Raw genomic sequence first — 18889 nt, 5'->3', positions numbered from 1 at the left:
TCCTTACCTCAGTGTTATGACCAGTCACTGTTCGGCTCTAACTGATTTTAAGAAGTTGGTTATCATTTTGGTCAGCCGCACTTCCAGTTAATTCAGCAACCATTCGAATGTTCCAGGAGTCATCCGTAGATACTCAAAAAAATTATCGTCGTACATGCGAGCTTGACAGTACACCTTGTTGAATTCACTGCTTGTTAAAGTCGTGAATCCAGCAAGATCTGCCGACATTTAGGTCATCTATTTTCAGAGACAGTCTTACTTAGAAGCAATTTTCTTGAGAATTTTGACAATGACATTGCACTGAGTGGGCGTGACCAAAACCTAAACAATGACTGACTTCCCGCGCGATTTTCCCTCTTCCGACGTGGACACGGCATCGCTTGCCTCTACCCGCTATAGGCATCCTGCTACCCACCCAAACGCCAGGTCGCTTCCCCTCCCTTTTCCTCCTCTTTCCTCCCTTTCTTCCCTTTCTTTTTCTTCCCCTTTCCTTCCTCTTCCCCCTTCCCTTCCCTTCACCATTCGCTCATTTCTCTACCGTCACCTCTCCCCTTCCTTTCTTTTCCATTTCCCTCTTTTCGCCTCACCCCATCCTCTCTTTCCCTTCCCATTCTTTTTCCCTTTCCATCATCTTTCCTCCCTCCCATTCGCTCCCCCTCTCTTCCTCTCATTTTATTTTTTTCTCATTTATCGTATCCTCCTCTTTCCTTCTTTCGCCTCTTTGCTCTTCCTTTTATTGTATCCCTTCTCCCTTCCTTCCTCTCCTCTCCTCCCCTGTTTTCCTTCCCTTCCTTTGCTTTCAACCACATTCCCTTCCCTTACCCACGCCTTCCTCCAACCTCTCTTCTTTTCCTTTCCCTCCCCGGCTGTTTCTCCTTCCCATGCTTTCCTTTCCTTTCTCTCTTTCCCTTTCCCATTCCTTCCTTTCCTCCCTCCTCCCCTCTCCATCCCTATCCCTTTTTGCCTGCTTATGAACGTTTAAAGGAAAAATAGCTATACCATGTCATATCTCTCTCTCTCTCTCTCTCTCTCTCTCTCTCTCCGGTAGTGATTGTTTTATGTGTTTTCTTTAGCTTGTTTTCCTTGTCTTGTTTGCGCTTGTTCCCTGCGTCTCGTTTCTCTTCATCCCCTTCATTGGCTTCCTGAGAGAGAGAGAGAGAGAGAGAGAGAGAGAGAGAGAGAGAGAGAGAGAGAGTAAATCAGTCTAGACGAGATTTTGGCGGGAACAGATTGTCCACATTTCCTCTCTCCTCTTCTTCCTCTTCCTCCTCTTCTTCTTCCTCCTCCTCCTCCTCCTCACTGACCTACTCCTGTGTGCCTTTTTTTTCTTCATTTTTATTCTCATCACAGTTTTATTTTTGTATTTCTTTTTTGTCCCTTCCTTCTTTTTCTCTTCTTTTTCTATCTTATTTTCGTTCTCTTCCTTCTTCTTCTCGTATATCTATCGTCAGCCACTCACTCTTCTTCCTGTCCTTCCTCTTCCTCCTCCGTCTTCCTATTTCCTAATCCCTCTTCACTCACGTTTTCCCTTCCATTTTTCTTCGTTTATCCTCCTCCTCCTCTTCCTCTTCCTCTTCTTCCGACTCCTCCTCCAACGTTCCTTGCTCTATTCTTCTTCCTCTACTTCCTGTCTATATTTTCTCCTTTTTCTTTCCCTTTCACTCTTGTCTATCTTCTTTCTATTACATTTTATTATCTCTCTCTCTCTCTCTCTCTCTCTCTCTCTCTCTCTCTCGTTCTTTAATATTTTCTTCTACTTTCTCCATTCCGATTTCCTCTGGATTGCCTCTCTTCTCCCTCTTCTCACACTTCCCCCTTTCATTCCTTCATATCCCCTCCTCCCTTTCTTCCCTTCACACCCCCTCTTTCCTCTCTATCCTCCTCTCACTACCCCCTCCTCCTTTTCTTCCTCTCCTTCCTTCCTTCGACTTTCAATCACATTTGGTCTCCTTTCTCACTTTCCTCCTCACCGTTCCATATACACAATTCAACTTCAATACATTTTTTCCTTTGGTGCAGTCGTCCATTTTAGTGTTTTATCTATTATGGTAATTAGTTATTCGTTCATTTTTTCCATTGAGTTTGGTAAGATTGAGTTTATATCTTCCTCCCTACATTCTTTTCGTTTCTTGCGTCCCCCCTTCCGCCCACCCCTTCTTCCCGTCCTTTATTTTCCCTTCCGTTTATTCTTCTCCTCGCCCACTTTTCATATATTCCCTCCCCCTATGTGCCTTCCCTTTCTTCTTAGAGTTATCCCCCACACTCCCTCACTCTGTACCTTCATCAGTCCTATCCTCATCTTCTCCCTTTCATAACCTCTTCTCTTCCCCCACTCCTTAGCCTCCATCTTTCTCTCCCTGCCCTTCCATCTCTTCTAACCCCCATTCCTTCCTCCGCTCTCCCTTTCCTAGTCCTTCCATCCTTCCCAATCTCTCTCATTCCTCCTCTTTCCTACATTCCTTCCTCACCCACATGTTTTTCATCTCCCATCCCATATTCTTTCTCTTCTTCCCATTCTCCTCCTCCTCCTCCTCTCTCTCATATTACATCCTCTATCCCCTTCCCTGTCTCTGTCCTTCTAACCCGTTTCCTCAATTCCTCCCTCCTTCTCTACCCCTACCCCCTACCCCCCCCTCCACCTGTCCACTCTGAAGGCCGTGAATTTTGATGAATGAACCTGTTTTCTTGACGTGACTCGCTTCCATAACAAGACGTGTGTTACTTGCCTCTCTCTCTCTTCTCTCTCTCTCTCTCTCTCTGTTTATCTATCTATCGATGTCTTTATTTGCATTTACACCTCAGTATTATTTGTCTATCTATGTATCTATTTGTCTGTCTGTTTACCTGTATGTTTCCCCGTCTATGTCTATTTATCTACCTGGCATCGCTTTTCTCTCCCTCATTCACCCATCCGTTCATTTATTTTTACTTTTTTTTTTCTGTTCTCACAATTTGTCGCTAACTTTCTGCCTTTCTTTTTGTTTTCAGGTAAGACCGACTACCCTGCTGTAACAACGACAACAACAACTAATACTAACAAACAAATAAGAAACAAGGTAAGGTTGTTTTCTCGATATTTACCTTTACGTGTTCTGTCCTTGTTTAAGTCCGGTTACTGTCGTGTTTAAGTCCGGTTACTGTCGTGTTTAAGTCCGGTTACTGTCGTGTTTAAGTCCGGTTACTGTCGTGTTCTGTTCCTTTTTGAGTCAGGTTACTGTCGCGTTCTGTTCCTGTTTGAGTCACCTTACCGTTGTGTTCTGCTCCTGTTTGTTACCTTACCGTTGTGTTCTGTTCCTGTTTAAGTCCGGTTACTGTCGTGTTTAAGTCCGGTTACTGTCGTGTTATTTTCCTGTTTTAGTCCGGTTATTGTCGTGTTTGGTTCTGTTTGAGTCCGGGTATTGCCATGTTCTACTCCTGTTTTAATCCGGTTACTGTCGTGTTACTTTCCTGTTTGAGTTACGTTATCGTCGTCTTCTCTTCCTATTTTAGTCCTGGTAGTCGTGATCTGTTCCTTTTTCAATCCTGGTAGTCATGATCAGTTCCTTTTCAGTCCGGTCACTGTCGTGTTATATTCCTGCATGTTGTCCCGGTTAATGTCGTGTACCGTTCCTGTGTTAGTCATGTTTCAGTCGTGTAATATTCCTGTTATTACCGATATTACTACCACTACCCGTTGTTATGATCCACTGATTCGTGCGTTCCGTGTGAATGGTATTAATTAGATCTCGAGGAGGGGGGGGGGGGAGAAGGGGTGAATAGGAAGTGAGGGAGGGGGAGCAAGGGAGAGAGATACAAAGGAGTGAATGGGATAGGAAAGGGAGAGGGTTGTGGCGAAGGTAGACTAAGGAAGAAAAGAGAAATGCATATTATGAGAGTGGGCATAGAAGAGTGAGGGGGAGGGAGAGGGAAAGAGATAGGAGAGGAGGAGAATAGTGATGGAGGAAGGAAGGGAATGGGAGGAGAAAGCTTCTTATGAGAGGGAGGGTAAAGGAGAGAAAAGGGAGAGTTTGGGTGATAGTGAGAGATAGGGAGGAGAGATACAAGGGAGAGAAATGGATAGGAGAGAGTATAGTGGAGAAGGGGGAGAGAGGAAGGGGGAGAAGCTACATCTGGAGGGAGGGTAAAGGAGAGAAAAGGGAGAGTTTGGGTGACAGTGAAAGATAGGGAGGAGAAATACAAAGGAGAGAAATGGATAGGAGAGAGTATAGTGGAGAAGGGGGAGAGAGGAAGGGGGAGAAGCTACATGTGGAAGGAGGGAAAAGGAGAGAAAAGGGAGAGTTTGGGTGACAGTGAAAGATAGGGAGGAGAAATACAAAGGAGAGAATGGATAGGAGAGAGTATAGTGGAGAAGGGGGAGAGGAAGGGGGAGAAAGCTATTATACATGTAGAGGGAGGGAAAAGGAGAGGAGAGGGAGAGAGTTGGTGGTGTTGAGAGGAAAGGAGGGAAGAGGAGACGGTAATAGTGGTGTTTTTTTCTGTATTATTTCCCCTTGAGCTGCCTCTTTGCTGTAAATAAGAGAGGGGAGGGAAAGGGAGAGACGGGGTAAGGGAAGGGAAATGGAAAGGAAGAGGACAGTTACAAGTGAGAGGGAGAGAGAGGGATAAGAAACGGAGAAAGTAAAGGCTGAAGAGATATAGAGAGGGGAGAGTTACATATGAGAGAAAGTGAAAGGGAGAGGAAAGGGATGATGAGGGGAGGAGAGGAGGTAGATATGAGGAGTAATGAAGGGAAGGGGCAATGGGGTATTGGCTAAGTCGGGGTGAAGAAAGTGGAGGAAGAGAAAGAAAGAAAAAGGTTGATGGCAAGGGAAAAAAAAAAGAGGAAAGGTTATAGAAGGAAGAGGGAAAAGATGCAGGAAAGAGGGTAGAAAAGAAAGAGACGGGATGAGGGGAGGGGAAATAATAGGAAAGGGGTATGTTGTCGTGAAGAAAGGGAGAAAAGGAGAGGGTACGGAAGGGCTGGAGAGAGGGAAGCTGGAGGATGGATAAGGGGAGAGGAGGAGACGTGGAGATGAGGGGAAGGTGGGAGAGGCTTTAGCTAATGCGGTGTAATTGCCAATAAGACAGGTGTGTGTGTGTGTGTGTGTGTGTGTGTGTGTGTGTGTGTGTGTGTGTGTGTGTGTTCTGGAGGAGGATGTGCCTAGCTTTTCCTGTGAAGAGAAGACGGAAAGAGAGAGAGAGAGAGAGAGAGAGAGAGAGAGAGAGAGAGAGAGAGAGAGAGAGAAGGAAAGAAACAGCACAGAGGAAACATTGGAAGACAAGGAGTAAGGATGGAGAGAAAATAGAGAAGGAGGGAGGATAAAGATAGGGAAGGGAGAGAAAGAGAAAAGGAGGGTGTGGGGAGAAAAAAAAAGCATCATGAAGGAAAAAAATAGGGAGGGGGATAAAGAGGGAGGAAGAATGTAGGTGAAGTAGGGATTGAGGATGGAGGTAAAACACGGAGGGGGGGATTAAGGGAGGGAAGGGGGGAGGGAGGGAGGAAAGGTGCGAGCAGGTGTTGTGTGGCGTCGAGGGATTAATTAGAATTTATGACTTAATCACGCCGGCGGCCTCGAAAGAGAAGAGAAGAGGAAAAGAAGAGGAAGAAGGAGACGAAGTAATAGAAGAGGAAAAGAAGAGGAAGAAGGAGACGAAGTAATAGAAGAAGAAAAGAAGAGGAAGAAGGAGACGAAGTAATAGAAGAAGGAAAAGGAAAGGTAGTCAAAAGAAGAACAAGAAATAACAGTAAAAGAAGAAGTAGGAAAAAGAAGAAGAATAAGAAGAAAAAGAAGTAAAAGTAAAAGAAGTATAGATAAAAGAAGACGAAGAAGAAAAAGTAAAAAAAAACAAGGTAAAAGTAAGTGTAGTTAAAATAGGAACAAGGATTAAGGATAAAATACAAAGGAGTAAAAGAAGAATAAAATGAAGAAAACAAGAAAAAAAATGGCGGAGTAATAACAATAATAACTGGAATGATGATGATAATAACAGCAATAGAATAACAGAAGGGCAGAATGGCAGACAGACAGACAGGCGGACAGGCGACAGGTGAGCGGATTGTTGCCAGGTGGGCGAGATAAAGGGGGGAGGGGGTGGGTGAGAGAGGGAGGAGAGGCAATGAAGGGGGATGAGGGGGAGGGGGAATAGACGGGCTCCTACCTTAGGCGTCATCTGGTGATATCTGGCTTTCTTGACCCTCGCCCCATTCTTGAGACTGTTTTTCACATCCCACCACCGTTACCAGATTATCGTACTCAGGGCATTGTATTTAAAGGTTTTTGACGGCTAACTATTGCCAAAAAACATCAGGCATTAACTATTTTAACGATAAATATAAATGAATCTAGTTATTGGGGCCCAGGAGACAGTTTTTGGGTCGGAAGTTGGTAAATATAAGAGGCTGAGTACGACAATCTGGTAACGTTGCAGGCTCCCACCCGTGATTCGCCAGAGCCCTCTCTTGCTCAGTCATATGCCTGGATGAATCAACACTATTTATAATTTTGTCACTCATCAAGGACAACACGCGTTAGCTTAGTCACTATCACGAGATCTATATTTCATAAGGAACATATCCCTAGCTGCTTTGCGTCACAGTATGCGACGGAATTTCTTAAAACGTCCTTTTCGCGAGAAAAAAAAAAATTGATAAATGGCATCGTTTCACTTTCTTGTCTCTAATGATGTACGATGTTTTCATACCGGAAAGTTATTATTTATCCTACAAAGATGTTTTAAAATGTTCTGTGGTGCCGCAGTAGTACAACAGTAACCTCGTGAACTCTATATCCACCCCCACCTGGCAGGATATACCCATAGGAAGCTCAGGAAATGGTCATCGCCATGGGCCTAAAGAGGTGCGGCCAGCAAGGAAGTGGCCGTACCCTGCTCCGCCGCTGCTTGAGCGGAACAGCCGATTCTTGTCAAGAATTTGGGGGGATTCTTGAAAATCTGACGCGCTAAAACAAGAACCGCAAGAATCTCCCTAGATTTGGGGAAATTCTTGCTCGGTCTAGGGTAATTCTTGATCGCCAGATGGAGCCTCTTGAGACCGTGTGTGTGTGTGTGTGTGTGTGTATAAAATAAGGCCTGTTTGTCCCCGTATAGAAATATAGATCCTTTTATTGTCATCCTCCTCCATCTTCTCCATCCGTCTCCATCGCCTTCTCTCCTCCTCCTCCTCCATCGACGTCAATCTTTTTTATATACTTTTCTTATTTTAAAATGATTAATATATTCACTTGTTTTCATATTCTTTCATAATATATTCATTCTTCTACCTTCCCTCTTTTATTTATCATCAGTCGCTGTCTTTGTTCTCTCTCTCTCTCTCTCTCTCTCTCTCTCTCTCTCTCTCTCTCATCCTTTTCTCCTCCTCCCCCCCCTCTCCCCCTCCCCCCACCAGTAGCATCTCACCATCATCAAGGTTTTTCACGTCACCCAAAAAAGGAGACAACACCCGAAAAAAATGCGATGGACCGAAGGGACAAATAAATAGACAACGCAAAAAATAAATAAAACAGAGGAGCGGAAGAGGGAAAAAAGAGAAGGGAAGCAAATAGTGGTAGCGACAGGGAATTTATTTAGTCACTCGTTCAACTGTCCCCGTTTTTTGTTGTGTGTGTGTGTGTGTGTGTGTGTGTGTGTGTGTATACTGTATAGTTCTTGTATGATACCAGTTTCGTTACTCTTTGTTTCTCTGTCTCACTTCACTGGCAATGTAGTGTATAAATTTAACCTTCTCCCACATTTATTTATTTATTTATTTTTTTTTTTTTTTTTTTTGTATAACATGAATAATTCCCACATAACATCACTTGGTATCATTTGTCACACATCAGTGGCGATATATATCATGTCAACGTTGTCTTTGTTTTGTGTGTGTGTGTGTTGTATTTTATTTGCTTGTTTTTTTTTATTGTTTATACAGTATGTCTCACTTAAGTGGCGGTGCAGTATATAATCTTAACGTTGTCACTTTTTTTTTTTTTGTTGTTTTTTTGTTTTAGTGTATAGTATGCATGTATATTTCTTGTATTTTATTTGTTTGTTTTTTATTGTTTATGTAGTATGTCTCACTTCAGTGGCGATGCAGTACTATATAATCTTAACGTTCTGTCACTTTTTCATGTTTCAGAGTACAGTATACCGGTATGTTTCTTGTATAATATTAGAGTAGTTAGCATTTATGTATGTCTACCTCACTTCTATGTTAACTTTCTCACCTTTTTTCACTTCTCTAGTAGTACAACAGTGTTCCCCTTTTCTCTTTCTTTGCTAAGCGGAGAGAACAGTGTCCGTCTATATAAATTTGTTTAATATTAATTTGGTTATTATTTAAGTATCTCTCTCACTCCAGTGTTAATTAAATGCTCTCACTATTTTTTTCACATCTTTAATACAACCGTTTTCTTTTTTTTCTTTCTTTGTTAAGGAGAGAGGAGAATAATGTTTGTCTGTCTAGTGTGTATAATTTTATGTAATGTATATGTTTTGTTATTATTTACGTATGCCTTCCTCTCTCACTTCAATATTAACGTTTTCACATTTTTTCTTCATATCTAATAGTTTAACCGTTTTCCTTTTTTCTTTGTCTTTGCTAAGGGGAGAGGAGAATAAGGGAGAGACTGTTTAATTAATCTGTTGCCTGAACCAGCTGGTGGCGCTTACGTAGTCTGACGTGGAGGGAAGGGAGGGAGAGGCGGAGTAGAGGAGGAAAAGATGAGGTGGAAGGAAGGGAGAAAGATGGAGATGGACAAGTGATGGATAGAAGGGAAAAATATAAATAGCGGGAAGGTAGAGGAAAGGGAGAGGTTGAAGAAGAGGAAAAAGTTAGGTGGGAAGGTTGAGGAAGAAAAGATTACTGAAGAAAAATACAGAAAGTGGGAAGGTAGAGAAATGGCAGTTAGAAGGAAAAAAAAAAGAGATGGAGGAGGAGGAAAGGGAAAGGTTGAAGAGGAGGAAAAGATGAGGTGGGCAGGTGGTGGAATGCTGAGGTGGAGGAGGAAAAGATGATAGAAGGAAGGAAGAAATATAGAAAGTGTGAAAGTAGAGATGGAGGAGTAAAAGGCAATGGATGGAAGGGAGAAATATAAAAAAAAGTGGATAGGTAGAAGAAAGAGAGAAGTTGAAGAGAAATAAAAGATGAGGTGATAAGGGAAGGAAGGAATATATAGAAAAAGGGAAGGGAGAGAAAATACAAAGTTGGAGCATAGAAGATGTGAAGGAAGGAGAAATGGAGAAATATAGAAAAGAGGAGAGGATGAGATGAAAGAATTTAGACGTGGAAGAGAAGGAGGGGGAGGAAAAGGTCATGGAAGGGAGAGATAAATAAATAAAGTGGGAAGATAGAGAAAAGGGAGATTTGAAGGAGAGTGTGAGGCGGAGGAGAAGGAGGAGGAAGAAATGATGATGTAGGGAGAGGGGACATGAAGGAGAGAGTAAGGCAGAGAGGAGAGGTGGAGAGAAGTGGTATTTAGGTAACGGGGAGGTGGAAGGAAGCAAAAGTAAAGGGAAGAGATAGGTGAAAGGAGGGAATAGTGGCGAACACAAAAATATGGAATAATAGGATATTGGTGGAAGGAAGGGAGAGAAGGAAGGAGGAGCGGAGCGAAAGGAGAAAAAAGAAAATGAGAAAAACAGAGATACGGAAACAAGAAAGAAACTGGAAATGAATACTGAATGAGAGATAAAAGGGAACACAGCAACAGAGGAGGAGGGAAAAAAAAGATCACAATAAATGCAGAATAAAATTGAAGGGGGAAAAAAAGGGAAGAGACGAGAAAAAAATAGCGAATAGGCATGTGAAAGGGAGAGAGAAATGTTCTTCGTAGTGGATCTAAGAGAGGGATGGAAGGGAAGGGTGTGAGCGAGGGAATGGAGAGGTGGAGCGAATGTGGAGAGAGGTGGAAGGAAGAGTAAGGGGAGATTTTTTTCTGTATTGCTTTAAAACAAGAAAAAAATAGGAAAAACAAATTAAATGGGAACAAAAAAGGAAAAGAGAGAGAGAGAGAGAGAGAGAGAGAGAGAGAGACAGGGAAAGAAAAGGGGCTCAACACACACACACACACACACACACACACACAGATTCTCCTCATCGTAATTACATCGCCTTCGTAATTCGTTTATATGAAAGGAGGAGGAGGAAGAGGAAGAGGAGGAGGAGGAGGAGGAGGAGGAGGAGGAGGAGGAGGAGAAAGAAGAAGTAAAGGAAAATGAAGGAAATTAGGGGGAGAATCTTTCCTTGAGGAGCACGAAGAGGAGGAGGAAGCGGAGGAGGAGGAGGAGGAAGAAGAGGAGGAGGAGGAGGAGGAGGTGATTTGGCTTGGATGAAACCGGGAAAAAGAAGGTAAAGACAAAGGGAACGGAGGAGGAGGAGGAGGAGGAAACGATGATAACTGAATAAATGGATTAATTAACAAGGCAAAGAATGACGGGCGAGAGACAAGAGAGGAGAGAGAAAAAGAGGGAATTGGGGAGAGAATTGGATGCATGGAAAGAGAATGAGAGAAAGAGACAGGCGCTACAAAAGATGAATAGAAGGTAATACTGATAAAGCAGATGGAGGGAGACACAGCAGAGAGAGAGAGAGAGAGAGAGAGAGAGAGAGATTCGGCACACTTTCTCTTTACTTTTCCCTCTTTCATCTTCTTGCAAATATTCTTTCATTCCCTTCCGACAAATCTTTCTGCCTGTGCCCATCCTGACATTTTTCTCGTGATTTAACTCTCTCTCTCTCTCTCTCTCTCTCTCTCTCTCTCTCTCTCTCGGGCCCTGTAGCACCGATAACACATGCAAAATTGAGAGAGAGAGAGAGAGAGAGAGAGAGAGAGAGAGAGAGAGAGAGAGAGAGAGAGAGAGAGAGAGAGATTAAGATTTATTGAGGAATTGTGATGACGTAGAAGAGAAAGAGGAAGAAGAGGGGAAGGAAGAGTTAAGGGAATACGAGAAGATATTAAGAGGAGGAGGAGGAGGAAGCCCGTTGGTTATTAAATGGCGATTGGAAGAGAATGGGATGTGATGACTGAAGAAGAAGAAGAAGAAGAAGATGATGAAGAAGATGAAGATGAATACGACGAGGAGGAAGAAAAGGCATGATGAGAGAGAGAGAGAGAGATTAACAGTGATCAAAAGTTTACATTACCTGCTCCTGTCATCACCATCATCACTATCACATCATCATAAGCATCATCACATCTATCACCATTATTATCACCTTAACTGTCATCATCACCATCAACATTTATCGGTCAACTTGTCGGTATCATCTCATTATTATAGTGGGCGATTAAGTAACTGACTAACCTACTGTTGGACTGACCGACTGAGTAGCTGATTGATGCACTGATTAATTAATTGGTTTTGTTTAGTGACTGACTGACTGACCGATGATTAACAGAAAGGCCAACAACACTCACATAATTAATGAGCTAACTGTCTGGATGTGCTTGAAGGACGGACTCGTTAATTAACTGACAGGTGGACTGACTGGAATTGATTTTTGACAGACCTCTAAATAATTGACTGAATGACTAAGCGAGTGAGTGAGGGAATAACCAACGTGCACGCAATAAGTGGATGGATTTCGGATTTCGTGCATGGGAGAAAGAAAGAGTTAGAAGGGATAGAAGTAAGGAGTAAGAGGGGAATTAAGGAGAAAGGAAAGGAGAGGAAAATATGAGTTGTAGGAAGGAAAGAAAGCAAGAAGGAGTAAGGGGAGAAGAAAGGAGAAAGGAAAGGAGAGGAAAATATGAGTTGTAGGAAGGAAAGAAACAATAAGTAAGACCTGAGACAAAATAGATGGGAAGAGATAGAGGGAGGGGGAGACGAGATAGGGAGGAAAAGGGAGAAGGAAAAGAAGAGATGGTAAGAGTAGAAAGGAAGGAAGGAGGAATGGACGAATTGGAAAGTGAAGAGAAGAGACGAATAGAATTGAAGGAAGAAGGAAGAGAAGAACGGGATGGGTAGGTGGATAAAGGAAAAAGGTAGAAAGGAACAAAAAAAAAAAAAGTGGAGGGATGGAGAGAATGAGGAAGGAAAGGAAAGAAGGAAGGAGGAAAAGAATAAGATGGGAAGGTAGAAAGAGGGAAAAGGGAGAGAAGAAGGAAAATCCGGTAAGCATGGATGAAGGGAATGAGGAAGGAAAGGAAAGAAGGAAGGAAGGAAGGAAGGAGAAAAGGATGATTCTCTACTCACTAAAAGGAAAGGGTATTGAATTCCTCCCTCCTTTTGGTACAGCTACTAGTGATTAGAGAGAGAGCGCGAGAGAGAGAGAGAGAGCGCGAGAGAGACTTTGATGGTGCTTCCTCGTCGGTCTTTTCTTTTTTTTCTTTAAGTCTTGTGGGAAAAGGTGAAGAAGAGGAGGAGGAGGAGGTTGAGGCTGCATTGGTGGAATCGAAATCAATATACATTTTAGAGCATTGCTGAGACGTCTGACTTTTTTTTTTTTTTTTTTTTTTTTACTCTTTTCTTTTATACTTTTTCTTTTTCATCTCCACGCACCTGGCTGGCTAGTTGGTTGGCTGGGAGAGAGCTCTGACTCACAGTTCGATTCCCTCTTGACTCGATACGTATAAATATTGATGGTTACCCGGAATGGAATCTGTGTATTGGTGAGGGGAGGGAAGAGCCGGAGAGGGATGCTTACAACTTCAGCGATGGTGTTGTGGTGATGGTGTGATAGTGAGTTAGTGGTGGTGATGGTGATTGTGGTGTATTGATATTCGGAGTGATATTGTTATACTAGTGGTGATGGTAATGATGGTGATGATGGGCGAAGATGGGTCGGGGCAAGAAGGAAGAAAAATATCCCTCTTGTCACCTTTGCTCCTGTTTGACGACTCTCTAGGGAGGAGGAGGAAGAGGAGGAGAGAAAAAAACAGAATGAAAGGGAATGAGAATGAGACTGAAAGAACGATGGAGAAATACTGGCAGGAGGAGGAGAAGAAGAAAAACAAGATGATGAGTAGGAGGAAAAATAGAAAGAATACAGAGAGAGAGAGAGAGAGAGAGAGAGAGAGAGAGAGAGAGAGAGAGAGAGTTCACGTTCGCAGTTCCCTCGTTTGTTTTGTTCCTCTTGTTTTTTGGTGCCAATGTGTTCCCCTTTTTTTCCTATTGTTCTGTTTCCCTTGTTTTTGTTCCCCGTGTCTTCCTGTTTGCCAGCGGTCCCCTTTCCCTCCCATTTCCACCTTTATTTTTCATTTGTTCCTCTCTCTCTTTATCTATTCTATGTCATTTATTTTCGTTCTTTCTGTTTTCTTTTGTTTTTTTATATTCTTATTTTTCCGTATTTCTTTGTGTTCTTGTTGACGATTATTTCTGTTTTGTCCATCTTTTTATGTTTCCGATGCTCTGTTTTTTCATCTCTCTTGGCCATTCCCCTTTTTCACACCTTTATCTCATTCGAGTTACTTCTTACTGAATACACATGTTGCCTACTGATTTCTGTCTTTGTTCAAATGAAAGAGCGTGTTCTCTAGAGGTTATATTAGGGTAGATCAGTACAGGAAGTCATGTATTGTGGCTACAGGTGCAAGTTATATCAGGGCATGTCAGGTCACGTGAGGGTGGTAACTCGACAGGTGGTCAGTGTAAGTTACAAAATATCAGGTCATGTTAAGAAAGGTAAGTTATGGTAGTTATACGTACTCGAGTGTTTGAGAAGGCCAGGTGTGGGTCAGAGGTCAAGGAAGGTGAAGCCAGTGAAGTGTGTCTTGGCTGTGTCACGTTTGAGGGCAATGGACTCGTGTGTGCAGACCAGACCGGACCACTAGTTAGGTCAGGTTTTGCTAGTATTGTTAGACAAGTAAATGTCAGGCCAAGTTTGCTCATTATCCCCTCCCCTCCCTCCCGTGCCTCCATTTAATCCCCGCCGGCAGGTCTGTAATTCCGCTCTGCACAATGTAAATACTCTTATGTAAGCTACAAATTACGTACAAGATAATTCGTAGGTGCACATGAAATAGAATGGAATGTGTGTAGTGGTGAGGGGAGGGAAGAGCCGGGGAGGGGATGCTTACAACTTCTGCGATGGTGTTGTGATGATGGCGTAACTGTAAGTGATGATAACTTTACGTAAGAACAAAAGACCGAACCATAAAAAAGTTTTAAAAAAGGGTGACAAATGTTTGATTCGTTCTTTGCTATTAGTTATTTCTTGTTAGACTTAAGTAAAGAAACAGGCCATCTTTAAAAAAATGTGCGGTATTACGTGCATGTAACCCAGTTATGTTTACACTGTGCTGAGGCGAAAAGGTGTTTGTTGTAAGTGCTTCGTTTAGCGCAAAAACGAGCATCTGCAATGTAAATACGAAACTAAAAAAAATTGTAATATGTAACTTTCAAGTGGTCCTTTACCGAGCTAAGTAAATTTTTCCAAATAATTTTAGGTTTCACTATGTAAATGTATTAAGATACTTAATTTGTGAGGAGACAGCATTCTTCTGAACGAACAGTTTACAAATCATATTATTTTCATACTTTGTGAAACTTCATTATTTCATTGTGACATCTTTCTGCTTGTGATTGGCTGAGTCAGTATAACGTCATACCTTCAAGGCAGCGCGTGATGCTGAGCAAAAGAACAAGTCAGAAAAAATGTCAGCGGGAATAGCTTTCGACACTGCGGCAGTTGTCTGACGGCCAACTCGTTTCTTTCCACTTTTCTTGATCTCCCTCCCTCTCCCTCCGATGCCTCTGTTTGCCTGCTTGTCTTCCTCCTCCTTTACTAAACATAATTATAAAACTTCCTCGCTTCCCACTTCCAATCACCCTCCAAAACACTCACAAAGACAACAAACAATTTCCTCGAGATCAAACTCCGCTAAAAACAACAAACACAAATTTACCTTCAACTTTCTCTGAAAAAAATCCCACAAACTTAAGATCCGTTAACAAATAAAAATAAGCGAGAGCGCGATGTCTGAAACAACTTTAGATTAATCTGAAAAATAAGACACAAACTTTACCTGGCAAATGCGAATAATAAAGGAAAGCAAGTAAAAAATAATTGAGCAGTTTCAAACATACAAGTTCAAGACAAAACTTAAACACGACAAAACCTCAAACACGCATGCAAATAAGACTTCCTGTGAGAACCTTTTTTACCTTCCTCTCGTCGTGATGCTGCGGGGGGCAAAGAACGGACACGCGATAAAGAAAGATGTGTAAGTTAGGCAGAGTTGAGGCAAAGATACAAAAGAAAACGAGAGAGAGAGAGAGAGAGAGAGAGAGAGAGAGACTGCAGCATATTTATTTCCCTTCTCTCTACGGGTATTCGACGCCTACTCTTGAAAAGGTCCCGTTATGTTATGTTAGGCAAGGTTACTGACGATCACGATTCCAGCACGTAACCAGACCTTGGGGTTTAGTTATTAATCCCCGAAAAAGTCCTCCATTACTAACCCAACCCCCCAGTCAACAACCGCCACCCTAACCCCTCCAACGACCTCCACGAGCACTGCAACATCGCCACCACCACCACCAATAACGACAAAAACCTACACTCTGTCTCTGACCCCCCAACAAACACCACCACCAACCACACGCTCAACACACTCTTCCCCTTCCTCTCCAACACTATCCCCACCACCTCCCTTTACCATCCCCACCTCCACCACCACTACTACCAGCACCACCGCCACCCATCTTCATAGCTCACCCATAATCCCTTGCTCCGCCTGAGATGAAATTACATTAAGCGTGATGCCCACACAAGAGGGGAGGGGGAGGTCAAGAGACTGGGGGGAAGAAAAGGGGGGGAGGGGGTGCCAGCTCAACGTGGCCCATTAGACTTCACCCCGCACTGCAGTGGCTCCTGGAAGGGGGGGGGAGGGAAGGGAAGAGGAAGGTGCGGAAGGAAAGGAGAAGGGTCAGGGGTGGTGGGCAGATGTGAAGGAGGGAAAAGAAAAGGAACTGTTGAGTGAATGGACAAAAAAAGAGAAGGGGAAGGAGTGTGGATGGGAAAGGGAAGGGATGGGGATGGGAAGGAAGGAAGGGGGAAGGGTGGTGGTCAGACGAAAAGGGGAGAGAAAAGTGGTGAGTGAAGGAGAAGGGAAGGAGAAAGGAGGATAGGGAGTGGTAGGCAGATACACCGAACTGAGGAGGGGGAAATGATGAGAGGAAAGAGGAAAAAGGAAAAGCAAGTGAAATTAGATTGGAAAGGAATTAAACGAGGGATGAGGAGGGAGAGACAAAAGAAGAGAAGAAAAAGGGCAACAAAAAAAGGAATTAGAATTAGTAAAAGGCAAGTAAGGGGAAAGGGAGAAAGGGATAGCACAAGGAATGGAAAAGGAACAAGAGCATAAGAACGTAAGGAGTCTGCAAGAGGTCGGTTGGCCTATACACGGCAGCTCCTGTAATCTTACCCCACCTTGCCTCAATATCCATGACTTTATCCAACCTCTTCTTGAATGTATCTATGGTATTGGCACCCACGACATGACTGCCAGCCCTGTCCCGTTCATCCACCACTCTACTGGTAAACCAATTCTTGCCTGTCTTTGTTGGAGACTGAGTAAATAATGTATTAAAAAGGCGGCACGATGAAGGAGGATTAGGAGGAAGAGGACAAAAGGGAAAGGGACGAAGAGAGCATAGTATAGCCGAGGAGAGAAGGAACAGGAAAGATGAAGAGGGTAGGAAAAATATGGTACGAGGAGAGTATAGAGAAAAAGAGGAAGGGTTTAAGAGAGAGAGAGAGAGAGAGAGAGAGAGAGAGAGAGAAACGTAAAGGAAATAAATGGATAGTTAAGGAAATGAAAGAGTATAAGAAAATATAGAAAAGGAGGAAAGCTACAGGAAAGGAAGAAATAAGAGAAGTGGAGTAGAGAGCGGAGGAGAGATTGGAAAGGCACCAACCTCATCTCTTTCCTTCTGCCGCCGCCTCCGTCTGTATTACAAATGTCCTGATTGTGAGCCATTGATTGTGTAGGCCTGATGCTTGGGGGAGGGGGAGAGGGGGAAGCGTGGGAAGGCGGGAACTAAGGGTAGGAAGGGAGCGTGGAGATAGTAGGAATAGAGGAAGGGAAGTTAGTGGAAGGTAGATAGAAAAAAAAAAATATAGGGAAGAATGCGGTAGATGAGAAAGGAAGGAGGGGAGTGGGGTGGAAGAGGGAAACACACACACACACAAAGAAGGGAAGACACAGAGGACTGGAGTAGGGAAAACGGGAAATAACAAAGAAAACTGGTGGCAGGAGGAGAAAGAAAACGGGAAGAGGAAAGGAGTTACTGAATGGAGGAAAGGGGGTTGAAGGGGGGAGAGGGAAAGGGAAGGGAAAGGCTGTTGCAAAATGTGGGAGAAAGGGAAGGAACAGAAAGGAATACGAGGGAGGATCGGAAAGTTGAGGAATAAAAGAGAATGGATGGTGATTGAAAAAAAAACTGAAAAAAAGTGGGAGGATCAAGGCTGTAGAAGAAACCGTTACCTCTCTCGTGTACCCCAAAATATTCTTTATATAAAACAAATATATCGGTAGTCTAAATGTAACCAAGACGCTAGTGATGAACACAGGAGTCGCGTACACGTCCCCCCATACACAAGGTAGAAGCATTAAGATGAGACCTGAAGGAGCATCACAAACCTCTATGAGTTTGGTTGTGTCCCGTACCACTTTCACTGATTCGCCCGCGTAGCGTTGTCAGCCCAGTGTCTTTACCCCCCACCCACCGCATTCTCGTCACTACCAGCAGTCCCGTAGGGTGGTCAGCGGTAGCTTGATGTCAAGGTATTACTCGCCCCTGTTGGCATTTTGTGGAAAATCTGCTATATTCAGCCATGCTCTTATTAACTATTCTTGACTTTGGTCGTAATAAACAGCACAGGTATACATATAATCCAGGTCTAAGCACCTTTTTCTTACTTTCCAAGCTTTTTCAAATTTATCTTTAAAGCACAAACTAACTTTTTCTATTTTTTCTACAGTAAATAGGCTTATTTATTTATGAAATATTCAACCGCTTCCCGCCCGCAATCAATTCAGATTACTTCTTTTTTTTATTCTACCAAGCACTTAAGAATTAGGGTGAGTAAAACATGATTATCAATAAAATAAATATATATTATGTACAAAAATATTTACGGGGATCAGGTACAATATAAATTTGTATAAATTACAAGTCTTGCAGAAGCAATCCTCACGCCAGGGCCATTTTGTCGGGGGTCAGCAGCTTACTTCTTGGGTGCAGGTTTCTTCGCCGCCTTCTTGGGTGCAGGTTTCTTCACCGCCTTCTTGGGAGTGGGCTTCTTGGCAACAGGCTTCTTTACGGCCTTCTTAGCAGCAGGCTTCTTAGCGGCTTTCTTGGCAGCAGGCTTCTTGGCGACTTTCTTGGCAGCAGGCTTCTTGACGACTTTCTTGGCAGCAGGCTTCTTCACGACCTTCTTCTTGGCGGGTTTGGCTTTGGCTTCCTTGACATCTTCAGCGAGCTTGAAGGAGCCAGATGCACCGGAGCCCTTCACCTGCTTCAGGGCACCAGCCTGGACCTGCTTCCTCAGGGCCAGCTTGACACGAACACCAGCCTTCTTCTCGTCTCCGACCTTGTTGTGGGCGACGATATACTTGAGGATGGCCTGGCGGGATGACCCAGAGCGCTCCTTCAGGGCCCCGATGGCGTCAGCGATCATCGCGGCGTAGGAGGGGTGCAGTGGCTTCTTGGGGGCAGCCTTGGCCTTGGTGGCCTTCTTGGTGGGGGTAGCGGCAGGGGCAGCGTCGGCCATCGTGGTGGTGGTGGTGTGGTAGGGTCTTGGAGAAGTGGTAGTATCAGCTGTGGGCAACTGCTCGAAAGCGTGTGATGCCACCGAGCGGGATGGGTCCGTTAACTCCGCTCCGTGCGGACGCGAAAGTAGTAGCACGAACACGACCGCTCGTTTTCGTTGGAAGTTGTGCGCCGCCCGCGAGCATTTGTGTTTGTT

At 43.7% G+C, this 18889-nt stretch overlaps 1 protein-coding gene across 1 annotated transcript; it reads right to left on the bottom strand.

Annotated features, from left to right (window-relative positions):
- Window positions 1-18017: 18017 nt before the first annotated feature.
- Window positions 18018-18781, bottom strand: LOC126980725 (histone H1-delta-like). The gene has a single exon (XM_050831001.1). The coding sequence runs from the start codon at window positions 18692-18694 to the stop codon at window positions 18149-18151; it is 546 nt and encodes a 181-aa protein (XP_050686958.1). The 5' UTR covers window positions 18695-18781; the 3' UTR covers window positions 18018-18148.
- Window positions 18782-18889: the final 108 nt, after the last annotated feature.

This window comes from Eriocheir sinensis, chromosome 45, assembly GCF_024679095.1.
Source record: "Eriocheir sinensis breed Jianghai 21 chromosome 45, ASM2467909v1, whole genome shotgun sequence".
Taxonomy (NCBI): domain Eukaryota; kingdom Metazoa; phylum Arthropoda; class Malacostraca; order Decapoda; family Varunidae; genus Eriocheir; species Eriocheir sinensis.
The sequence above is the reverse complement of the archived record's forward strand: the minus strand, read 5'-3'. Positions and strand labels throughout refer to the sequence as shown.

Coding starts and splice junctions, on each gene's coding strand:
- LOC126980725 (XM_050831001.1), bottom strand. CDS start 18,694: ATGGCCGACGCTGCCCCTGCCGCTACCCCCACCAAGAAGGCCACCAAG.